The sequence below is a fragment of the Cnephaeus nilssonii genome (genome assembly GCF_951640355.1).
Source record: "Cnephaeus nilssonii genome assembly, chromosome: 4".
NCBI classification, from domain to species: domain Eukaryota; kingdom Metazoa; phylum Chordata; class Mammalia; order Chiroptera; family Vespertilionidae; genus Cnephaeus; species Cnephaeus nilssonii.
Genome location: NC_137075.1, coordinates 16,763,019 through 16,775,313, shown reverse-complemented (window position 1 = coordinate 16,775,313; position 12,295 = coordinate 16,763,019). Strand labels below are relative to the sequence as shown.

The 12,295-nt window shown below is 39.1% G+C and overlaps 1 protein-coding gene and 2 pseudogenes across 6 annotated transcripts in view; all 3 read left to right on the top strand.

The window, feature by feature from the left end:
• The window catches only part of NUDT5 (nudix hydrolase 5), a 42,831-nt gene that overhangs the window by 19,038 nt on the left and 11,498 nt on the right, over positions 1–12,295 (top strand). For all 4 annotated transcript variants that reach the window (XR_013813449.1, XR_013813450.1, XR_013813451.1 and 1 more), the window contains exon 3: positions 11,470–11,537. Coding sequence is in view for 1 of the 4 variants with exons in the window: in XM_079769587.1 (XP_079625713.1) it covers positions 11,470–11,537 (68 nt within the window). In the remaining 3 variants the exon portion in view is untranslated. The remainder of the gene's footprint in view (positions 1–11,469; positions 11,538–12,295) is intronic.
• Positions 1,534–4,708, top strand: LOC307097529 (zinc finger X-chromosomal protein-like; annotated as a pseudogene). Its single transcript has 3 exons — positions 1,534–2,196; positions 2,253–2,276; positions 2,499–4,708. The product of its transcript is annotated as a zinc finger X-chromosomal protein-like (transcript).
• On the top strand, positions 3,460–6,044 carry LOC307097528 (zinc finger X-chromosomal protein-like; annotated as a pseudogene). The gene is made up of 3 exons: positions 3,460–3,472; positions 4,329–4,705; positions 4,955–6,044. The product of its transcript is annotated as a zinc finger X-chromosomal protein-like (transcript).

Here is a 12,295-nt window from a genome sequence, read left to right as displayed (position 1 = left end):
TCTTGTTTGGGGTTCTCTGTGCCTCCTGAACTTGTGTGACTTTTCCCTTTACCAGGTTAGGGAAGTTTTCTACCATTATTTCTTCAAACACCTTCTCTATTCCTTTCTCCCTTTCTGCCTCTTCTGGCACATCTACTATTCTAATATTGTTATGTTTCACATTGTCCCACAGCTCCCTTAAGCTGTCCTCCTGTTTTTACATTGTTTTTTTCTTCTTGGTTCTCTAATTGAGTGATATTTTCAACTCTGTCTTCTAATTCACTGATTCGATCCTCAGCTTCTCTTAATCTGTTGTGTATTCCTTCCAATGTGTTCTTTATTTGTGTTATGTCATTCTTTATTTCAGACTGTTCTTTTTTCATAGTTACTATATATTTTTTCATACTGTTGAGTGTTTTTAACATCATTACTGTGAACTCTGTTTCAGATACATTTCTTATCTCTGCTTCATTTATCTCTTCTTCTGGAGAAATCGATACTTCTTTCATTTGGGGTTTTTTTCTTTGTTTCCTCATTTTGGTTGTCTGTTTGTGTTTGTGACTATGTATTGTGTAGATCCTCTATACCTCTCAATCTCTAGCGCAGGACAGTATTAAAGGCTGTTTCTGACTAATTGGATCAGGCAAAGACTCAAAGCCTCCAGACTGCCTCTGTCTACAGACTAATAGGATTCAGACTTGAATTGCACCCAGGCAATCGTCCTTGGGTCTGGCGAGAGTTTTTTCAACAGGGTGGGGCAGTTGCTTCTGCCTGGAGGCTAATTGTTACTTTTAATCTCTTAACTAACCTCAGGGCGAGGTGTTTTCTAATAGGGTGTGTTAACTGTCTTCCCCCCAGGCAAGGCAGATGTCTATGTGGGAAAGATGTCCTCTGCTCTGTGACAGAATGACTCAGCCCAGGAAACTTGGGGTGTCTGCCTTCTGAGCTCTATCCCCCGATTCCCCAGTCCTGGGTTCTGCTCTCACAGTTCCAGTCTACTTCGCCCTCCCTCTGCCAGAGCACAAGGTGGGTGGCTCCAGGGGGAATTTTTGTGCATTGGCCCTTTAAGAGGGTGCCCGAACTTTCAGCTGCCACTCCCTAGCAGACAGAACCCCACTGCTTTTCACAGTTAGATGTTATGTGGGTACCCTCCTCAGTTTGGTGCTCTCTGCTGGGGAGCCCAGTTTGGGGATTAGATCCCAGAGTTCTCAGTGACACCCTGCTACAGCTGAGATATCTCTCCGGGACTTCAGTTGCCGTGTCTGGGTGCCCAGCCAGCCCTTTCTCACCTCCGTTCCTCCTACCAGTCTCTATTCGGTCTCCACCTTTGGTCCTTGGGTATCAGAGTTCTCTCCTGTGAGTTTTCCATTGGTTATTCAGGAAGCCTTTCCGTATTTCAGTTGTAATTCCAGCTTGTTCCTGGGAGCTTGTCCGTGCAGGATCTTCCTCCTCTGCCGCCATTTTTAATCTCACCAAACTCATTTTTGATGCAACGATTTTTCAGAACACTTCCCATACATTTCTCATTTGATCATCACAATAGTCTTGTGAGGAGCTGATGCTGCACACATGGATGGTGATCAACTTGTTGTGGAAGTAGGAGAAACTGTTTTTATTTCAGATGTTGTCGATTCAGACATACTGTGTATAACTTTGTTTATGATGACCAAGATTCAGTTGTAATCCAAAATGTTATTGGGGATGTTGTAGAAGATGTTCAGATATCATGAAAGAAGCAGATGTATCTGAAAGAGTCATCATTATCCTGAGCAAGTGCTAGACTCAGATGTAACTGAAAAAGTTTCTTTAGAACATTACACTGTCCCAGATGATGTTTTAGCTCCCGATATTACTTCTGCATCAATGTCTATGCCAGAACACGTCTTGACAAATTAATCTATACATGTGTCTGGTGTTGGACATGTTGAACATGGGGTTCATAATAGTGTAGTAGAGGCAGAAATCATCACTGATCCTCTGACAACTGATGTGGTTTCAGAAATACTAGTAGCAATGTGCCTCTGAAGCAATTATAGACGCCAATGGGATCCCTGTGGAAGAGCAAGTGTGAGGAATACCTTATAATTTCCTTAGATGATGCTGGCAAAATAGAACATGACAGTTCCTCTGGAATGACCTAGGGCTCAGAGTCAGAAATCAATCCTTGTGAAGTGGATGGCACCTGCCCTGAAGTCATCAAAGTGTACATTTTTAAGAGTCTCAAGCTCTACCAACTGAGCTAGCCGGACACCTCAAAGTGTACATTTTTAAAGCTGACCCTGTAGAAGATGACTTAGGTCAGTGGTCGGCAAACTCATTAGTCAACAGAGCCAAATATCAACAGTACAACGATTGAAATTTCTTTTGAGAGCCAAATTTTTTTAAACTTAAACTTCTTCTAATGCCACTTCTTCAAAATAGACTCGCCCAGGCCATGGTATTTTGTGGAAGAGCCACACTCAAGGGGCCAAAGAGCTGCATGTGGCTCGTGGGGCACAGTTTGCCGACCACAGACTTAGGTGGCACCATAGACATTGTGGAGAGAGAGCCTGAGAATGATTATGAAGTTGAACTACTTGATCAGAATAGCAGTATTCATGTGCCAAGAGAAAAGATGGTTTGTATGACTGTCAATAACCCTCAGCAAGAAGATGAAGATTTAAGTGTTGCTGAAATTGCTGATGAAGTTTATTATGGAAGTAATTGTAGGAGAAGAGGGGGCTGCCGCAGCAGTGGAACAGGTGCCGCACAAAAACAGCAAATCGATGACAATTAAAATAAAAACCTTCCTGCCAGTAGTATGGCAGCAGCTTACTGTAATAATTCGCACGGAACTGAAAACTGGAATGGCACTGCAAGTGCCTTCTCTCACATAGCTGAGTCCGCCGGGCTCAGCAGACGGACTAAATAGTAACCAAAGAAAAGGAGAAGACCTGATTGCAGGCAGTACCAAACAACAGCAATAATTGGCCCTGATTGACATCCCTTGACTGTCTGTCCTTGCATGATTTGTGGGAAAGTGTTTGTGAAGAGGTTTTTTGAAAAGGCACATGAAAAGCCATCCTGAACACCTTGTCAAGAAGAAATACTGCTGTACTGACTGTGATTATACTACCAACAAGAAGAGACGTTTACAGAAATACCTGGAGAGCCATAAGCTGACCAGTAAGACAGAGAAGGCCATCGAATGCAATGAATGTGGGAAGCATTTCTCTCATGCCGGGGCTTGGTTTACTTACAAAATGGTGCATAAGGGAAAAGGAGCCAACAAAATGGGGTTTACAGCAAGAACTTTTCTCATATTTGCGTGGAATGTTGTAAAGGTTTTTTGTCACCCATTAGAGCTCAAAAAACACATGCAAATCCAATTTGGGAGAAGCTGTACCAATGACAGTACTGCAAATATACACTGAGTGGCCAGATTATTATGACCACCTGACGTTTGTAGGCAAATTACTTGTACTCTGCTTCATGTGGGATATGGAAGCCAAAGGCCTGTTTGAACACCTTTGCTGTCTGCAGTTACCAAGATAAAACATCTCCAATTCGCACAGGAACACAAGGATTGGACAGTCAAGCATTGGAAAAAAGTCTTGTGGTCCGATGAATCACGTTTCCAGTTGCATCATGCAGATGGCAGAGTGAGAATTTCACGGAAACAGCATGAAAGCATGCACCCCACATGCATGAGTACAACCCTTCAAGCTGGTGGGGCAGTGTTCTGGTTTGGGGCATGTTTTCCTGGCATGATTTGGGGCCTTTAATTTGTGTGGAACAACATCTGAATAGCACAACATACCTAAGTATCATTACTGATCAAATTCATCCTATCATGTTGATGGCATATCCCAATGGAGATGGCTTCTTCCAACAAGACAATGCGCCATGCCACGGTGCTCGTATTGTGCAGAAGTGGTTTCAAGAACATGAGGGAGACTTTACCTTGCTTAGAAGGCCCCCACAATCACCAGATCTCAATCCAATTGAGCATTTGTGGGACGAAGTTAAAAGAGCCATCAGGCAGCTGGTTCCACAACCATCAAATCTCACAGAACTGGACAGTGCTATTCATCAGGCATGGTGTCAGATTGCTCGCATCACCTTTCAACATCTCGTGGAGTCGATGCCAAGAAGAATCACCGCAGTATTGAAGGCAAAAGGTGTCCCAACGAAGTACCGATAGGGTGGTCATAATAATCTGACCACTCAGTGTAGTTCTGCAGACTCTTCTAATTTGAAAATGCATGTAAAAACTAAGCATAGTAAAGATATAGCATTCAAGTGTAACAGTTATCTTCAGACATTTTTAGAGACCGAAAAGGTGTGGTAACATGCTCTTATTCACCAAGAAAGATACCAGTATTTGCATTGTGATCACAAGAGTTTAAACTCAAATTATTTTAAACAACATATAATTTCAGTTCACATAAAGAACTACCTGCATAAGTGTGACATGTTGATAAAGGCTTTCATAGGGGGTCAGACTTCAAGAAACATGTGGCCTGCCCACAAAGTTTAAAAAATGCACCCTTGTAGACATTGTGACTTTAAGATTGTGGTCCATTTGTACTAAGTCGCCATACTCTCTTGGTTCACACAAAAGAGCTTCCATTTAGACGTAAGAGACGTAGAAAGAGATTTAAGCAACAGAACGAGCTTAAAAAGCACATGGAGACAGAGTGCGGGAAAGTGATCAGTGGAGTACTGTGAGTATAGCACTACAGATGTCTCACGCTTTAACCCTTTGCACTCGCTTGCTTTTTCTCGATTCCTTTATTCTACTTGGGATTTAATTTTTTAAATACCCCAGATTTTACAAAGCGCGGCAGTAGAATAAAAAACGAGTTTCTTTTCATACAAACTTATTTATTTGGATTTTTTTATATTTCAAATTATTGATACATTCAAAGAGTATAAAAAGAGCTGCTACTGATGCTAACCGTGTCGAGTCACACTCGACATCCGAGTGCATAAGGTTAAACGACATGTTTTTTCCATTCATATGAAAAATTACCCTCACCATTGTGAGTATTGCAAGAAGGGGTTCCTAAGACCTTCAGAAAAGGACCAGCACACAGCCCTGGCAAGTGTGGCTCTGTTGGTAGAGCATTGTTCTGTGCACCAGTGGGTCACCAGTTTGATTACTAGTCAGGGCACATGTATGGGTTGCAGGCTCAATCCCCATAAGGGGCATGCAGGAGGCAGCTGAAATATGTATCTCACATCAGTGTTTCTCCCTCAACCTCTCCCTCTCTTTCTAAAATGAGTAAAAAGCATATGTAAAAATAAAAACATTTTTTAAAAACAAGAACCAGCACACAATGCACGGCATCTTAAAGTGGGCCTGCCCCAACAATACTTCTACAGACGTTTGTGGAGATGTTAGCCTTGAAGCAGAAAATTCATTTTAAAGCAAATCAGTCTCATTCACATACAATACTGTATATTGGTTTATGCTGTGTATAGAGTATTGCTTCTAGTTGACTTTTTTTTTTACATTTTATTCAATAGTGTGTTCTGAATTCTATTCAGTTTGTTTAATCAATGGGGAAAAGCAGCCACACATAAGTTGCTATTAATGAAGTAATCCTTGCTTCTGTACTGAAATTATCTATCTCGATAGTTTTATATTTATTTAAATATTTATCTTGCTTATCTTGATGGTACTCTTCTAGACCATTTAACTTAAAGTTAGGGTAACTTTAGATAGAGTCAACATAATTGCTTTCAAAGTAACCACTTTTCCCCCCATAAATTTCTCACAATAAAATTGTCAGAGACATCTACTTACATAATTGGGAGGTTTAACAGTTAAACCCCTTCTTGCAGTACTCACAGGTTGTTAATAATGTGGATTTTGTAATCAAAGAAAACACGATAATTTCAAAAGAAACATCAAAAGTGCTTTATTCAAAGTAATGTCCATCGCTAGCTACACATTTCCCCATCTTTAGGTAATTTGTGGATACCGTCCCAATAGAACTTTTCTTGTTTTGAGGCAAACCATTCAGAGACCCAATTTTCCACTTCTTCGTATGTTTTGAAGTGCTGCTCAGAAAGTGCATGTGCCATTGATTGGAACAAGTGGTAATCTGAAGGAGCAAGGTCTGGTGAATACAGCAGGTGGGTTAATACTTACCAGGCAAGATCTTTTTTTAAAAAAATATATATTTTATTGATTTTTCACAGAGAGAAAGGGAGAGGGATAGAGAGCTAGAAACATCGATGAGAGAGATACATCGACCAGCTGCCTCCCACCGGGGATGTGCCCGCAACCAATGTACATGCCCTTGACCGGAATTGAACCAGGGACTCCTGAGTCCGCAGACCGACGCTCTATCCACTGAGCCAAACCGGTTTCAGCTGGGCAAGATCTTTTAACGTGTCTTTAACTGGTTTTGAAGTGTGTGATGATGCATCATCATGAAGCAAAATTACTTTGCCGTGTCTTCTGGCACATTCTGGTAGTTTCATGATCAAAGCGTGGTTCAAAATGATTATTTGTTGTCAGTAGCAGTTTCACCTGGCTTTGGCAGCTCATAATACACCCACCTTCCTGATCCCACCAAACACAGAGTACTGTCTTCTTTCCAAAGTGGTTTGGCCTTGCAGTCGATGTTGATGGTTGACCTGGATCAACCCATGATTTTGTGCGTTTGGGATTCTCAAAATAAATCCACTTTTCATCGCCAATCACAATTCGATGCAAAAAAATACTTTCCTTCGTGCCGTTGAAGCAACATTTTACTGATGACTTTTTGGTTTTCCATTTGTCTTTCATTCAGTTGATGTGGCACCCATTTTCCTTCCTTTAAAATCTTTCCCATTGCTTGTAAATGATCAGAAATTGTTTGCTGAGCAATGTTTAATCTTTCTGCAAGTTGTTTTTGAGTTTGACATGCATCTTCACCCAATAATGCTTGTAATTGTTGGTCTTCAAACTTTTTCGGTTGACCTGGATGTTCTTTGTCTTTCGCATTGAAATCATCACTTTTAAAGCATTTAAACCAGTATTCACAAGTATCTTGAGAAGGAGCATGTTCATCATAAGCTTCCCAAAGTATACGATAACTTTCAACAGCACTTTTCTTCAAAATAAAGTAATGAATTAAAACTTCCCGCAAATGCTCTTTTTTGGCACAAAATTCGACATTTTTAAGTGTAAAAAATATCTATGATGTTAACACCTTCAGCAAACTTGATATGAAGTTTTGAAGCTTTGTTTTCAATACAACAAAATAGCATACATATCAAATAGCATATGTGTAATTCCCATCTATTGAAAAAAAATCCTCATTATTAACCAGTACACCTAGTAACTATGCTAACATGGAAGTAATTTACTTGTTTTACTTACTAATCTTTTCAGACCACATGACAATGAAAGTTTCCATTTGAGCTTTTGCATCCCTGGCATTATAAGTAATGAACAGTGGCTCGGTTTGTGTTTACTTTTCATTTTGTTTAGAGTACAAAATACACTTTGGGGTCGGCGGCTTTCTTTTGAGTATTTATACATCTTTTGTCAGCATAGCAAACTTTTAGAAAACTTTACTGGAAATTTTTGCTTGATCCTGTTGTATTTTAATTATTCTGTCTGTGCAGCTTTGTCTTGGGATGTTTATGTGCTACAAATGAGACTTAGTATTGAGGACCGTGATTTGAAATATCCTAGAGATACTTTGTGGCTCATAGGATCTTTTGCAACTTTATATATGTAAATGTACCCTGAATTATATACATGTGTGTGCACGGACACACACACACACACACACACACACACACACACACACATATATATATATATATACATATCCTATCTAATAAAGACAGAATGTGCAAATTGACCGTCACTCCGCAACAAATATGGTGGTGGTCGGGCCAGGACACTTGCATTGTCGCAATGGCGATGACACAGGCCTTACGCCACGCCCGGCTCCTCCGGGCCTCTGGGCAGTGTGTGCACAGGCATGGTGCAGCTGGGGTGGGCGGGGGTGGAGGGAGCTACAGGAGGGCAGCAGGGCCGGAGCGAAGGCGGAACACAGCGGCCAGAGGGAAGGCCCGGGTCCCAGGTGCCGGAGAGAAGCCGGTGCCAGTAGCCAGGGGAAGGAAGGCCTATTCTTTTTTTTTTTTTTTTTTTAATATATTTTATTGAGTTTTTACAGAGAGGAAGAGAGAGGGATAGAGAGTTAGAAACATCAATGAGAGAGAAACATCGATCAGCTGCCTCTTGCACACCCCCTACTGGGGATGTGCCCGCAACCAAGGTACATGCCCTTGACCGGAATCGAACCTGGGACCCTTGAGTCCACAGGCCGACGCTCTATCCACTGAGCCAAACCGGTTTTGGCGGAAGGCCTATTCTTGCACGAATCTTCGTGCATCGGGCCTCTAATATCTTCCTTTAAGTATCTTTGGTAACTGAAAAAAATAGAAGTTAAGATGTTTCTAGGTAGAATATTTTCATACAACTTCATCTCCAAGCCTTTATATATATTATATTCCTCATTTCTGAGAAGCCCCTGAGGGAACTCTGTGTCAGCAAGCTAGGAAAACTAAGGAAGCTACAGCTCCACAGAGATCGAATTCTAATTATGATTTACCCTTGGCAAGTTCAGTTTATTCTGTTATTTCTCAGTAATAGTTAGGAAACTTTCAAAAACTTAACACACAAGCTGGCTTTGATTGGAACATAAGATAAAGGTATGTTTAAAGGCATGAGTAGAATTTAAGGCCTTACTTGGAACATCCCAAAGTCTTTCACTGTTTTGTTTTTCTTTGAGAGTTGACTTTTTTAAAACAAATAGTTCTGACTAAGTTATAAATTAATAAAATGGACACAGTTCATTAGAATTTGATTACATTAAGATAAATTTTGGAGACCAGAAGATAGTTTTTGGAGAGTAGAATCAAGTACTCTAAGCTGGTATGAACTCCAAATTGAAGCCAGTCAAAACCAAAGCATGGGCCAGTCCCAATGGGAGCTTCTGTGCCCTCTTGGCCTCCATAATATGCTTTAAAAAAAAAAAAAAGTAACTTAAAATTGTTTGATTCATTGCCCTGTAGTACTATCCTTGAAAGCTCTGGTATTTTTGTGAGAACCTTTAAAAATCTCCCTTATTGTTTTGTCCTGGCTGGTGTGGCTGTGTTGGTTGAGCTTCATCCTGTGCACCAAAAGGTCACCGGTTCAATTCACAATCAGAGCACATGCCCAGTTTTCAGGTTCTGTCCCTGTTCAGGGTGTGTACCTGAGGCAACCAATCGGTGTTTCTTTCTTTCTCTCTCTCTCTCTTCCTCCCCCCCCCCCCCGTCTCCCTCCCTCTTCTTTCCTCTTTCTCTAAAATCAATAAAAACATTTTAAATCTCCCTTATTTCTTTATTTTTCCCAAAGGTAATATAAAACACTAAAGTAAAAGTGGAAATTTATTAATTTTAAGACAGCCTGTAAAATTAATTCAGAAAATATAATTGGTCATCTAATTATATATTTTCAAATATACTGAAAGATAAAGAACACTTTGGTTTTATCTTTACACACTTTATGCTTCTCTTACATAGTCTAGAATCATACACAGTTCTTTTCTTTTTGAAGAAAAATACTGAAACCTTTAAAAGGTACTTAAGGGTTTGGTCAAGTGAATATAATAAAATATATTTGTATAAAGAAAAAATGAAATTGTAGTCACTATTATATACTAACATTAGTTACAGCCTAGTTTTAATTCTTAAAACAATTTTGATTAACAAAGCTAAAAAAATGAATGTTTCAGTTAAATGTTTTAAAGAGGTCCAGATTTTTACAAGGACATAATATAAGTTGTTATTCTATAGAACTATCCTATTAAATGTTGTATAGCCCTCCTTCTGTACACTTTATTTAAAAAAAGGTAAAATGCATAAAAAGAAAATCATATAGGGATGCATGACATTATTGTAATTGTGTATTTGCATATAACATGCAAAAATAAAAATCAGACTATTTTCCTGTTAAATAAATAAATGAAATGAAAATTTCTCCATGTTATCTGTGAATAGATCTTCTGGTAAATGGTAGGTTGTTTCTGGTAAGAAGTGAAAGACGGGCCTTCCGGGTTATCAGTTGGTTGAGTGTTGTCCTATACACCAAAAAGGTTGTGGGTTTGATTGCTGGTCAGGAGGCATACAGGAGGCAACTAACTGATGTTTCTCTCTCCCATCAATGGATCTCTCTCCCTTCCTCTCTCTGAAATCAATAAACATATCTTTGGGTGAGGATTAAAGGACAAAGCGAAAGAGAGGATAGTCGGAAGCCTATAAACTGCTTTATATACACAGCGACACTTTCCTTTTAGTGCAGTACAGTGCCGTCGGTAAGTTAGTCCTGGGAGCCTAGACTCAGTGTCTAGGCAGAACGATGCTGAGGGTGCCACTCAGACTGGGTGGGCACCTCATGCGTTGTTATCAGAAATCCAGTCATTGGACATGGTTTCCCCACAGTCAACTTTGTTGTATAGCAAGCATGTCAAACTCGAGGCCCACAACCAATATTTTTGCAGCCCAGCCAATATAACAGTATGTAAGAAACATTTTAATAAAAATTTTGTAACTTAATTCTTACAATATCCTGTTATACATAATTATTAATAACGAACTACAACGTTCGCTAATGACTGATTACTATAATCATGTTGCATGCATTTCCCTTACACGCCTTACGCGCAGGGGCACCATTTCTCTCCACTAATACTAGCAGCAAATATTTTAGCAGCTGATTGCCACGTCATTAGTCTTGTCCTGACTTGTTTGGTGTGCGCTTTTCAGAGAACAGGAAAAATAGATTTATTTGCTTTAAGCTTATTAATTTGTGCAGTTATTCAGTGTCTGGTAAGTTAATGTTCAAGAAAAAATACTAATTTTTATTAAAATGTCCTATTATTTTATGTTAACAATTACTCATTTATTTCAGCCCTTTGTATTCAGCATGTCTCTATTGAAATAAACCTATGTTTCTATGAAAATTGAAGCTTTTGTTTTTTGCAGCCCACATAAACTTAAACCTTGTTTATTTGGCCCGTGTTAGCCTGAGTTTGACATGCTTGTTCTTTAGTCATTGAAAGTAAAATGCCATTGATGTGTTCACATACTAAACATGTACACCGATGTGACTAGCACCCAGATCAGAGGCCAGAATAAGAGAAGCATCCCAGAGAAGCCCTCGCTCCTTTTTGCTCCCTTCTGGTCTTCCCTCCCCACCCCAACCCCAAGAGTTTTCAGCTCATTTCTTTTCACCTCTCAGTACTACCTCCAAAACTCCAAATAGAAATAGAACCACCCTTCAGGAAAACAATATTTAATATACTCAACTGAAAACCTGCACATGAATTATTGGAAGGGAAGTGTGATAATTGGGAAGGCCATATAGAGAGAATGTGAAAATAAAAAAAAACTCTTCTAAATAAAAAACTCAGTTTGAAAGCTTCCCAACTCATCTGTCGTCTCATCTCCTTTTAGTTAATTGCAGAAGGAAAATGGGTCAAGTTTGAAAAAACAACTTACATGGATCCTACTGGTAAAACAAGGTAAACTATATTTTTTTCTTTTGTAAAATGCTTGGTATTGGAGGTTCTCAAGTTCTCTATTTAGTGTTTGGCATAAACTTTGATATTTTCTTCATTGGAAACTCTGTGTTATAGAGAAATCTAATTTAGCTGTTTTCTTATTGTTAGAATGTTTGAATAACTTACAATCTATGCATATTTATAAATTGTAAATTTGTTACAATAACTAGTCAGGTAGTTATTTTAACACCATTCTCCCCAAGTTGATTAATGTGAACCTAAAACTTTTGGGACAAGGCTAATTTAAGCTGATAAAGCAGCAAAATAGTTAACAATACAGGTTCCTTCCTTCTAATTAAACCAATTCTAGCCTCTAAATTAGAATTAAAGAGGAAACATTGTGTTTGAGGTAAAAGTTACATGCTTAAACCTTGCTCATGGAAATGTAAATTGGAAAAGAAAACATTTCATAAAGCATTTCACAATATGTATCAATTGCCATAAAGATATGGTTGGGGGCGGAGCTGTTTGGAGCCAGGTCACCATGGGGTCTGAGACTGTGCTAAGAAAACTATTTGGAATCAGTTTTATGCCTAAAAGATGTTCACCAAAACTTTTTAAAAAATTGAAAGCAACCTAAACATTCTAAATATAGGGGAATAATTATTTTAGTGTATTCATTTGGTAAAATCCATGCATCCATCCACAAAGCAGATTATGAAGACAACCCAGCAATATGAAAAAAATTAGTAACTTGGTAACAAAATAGAAAATTGTAT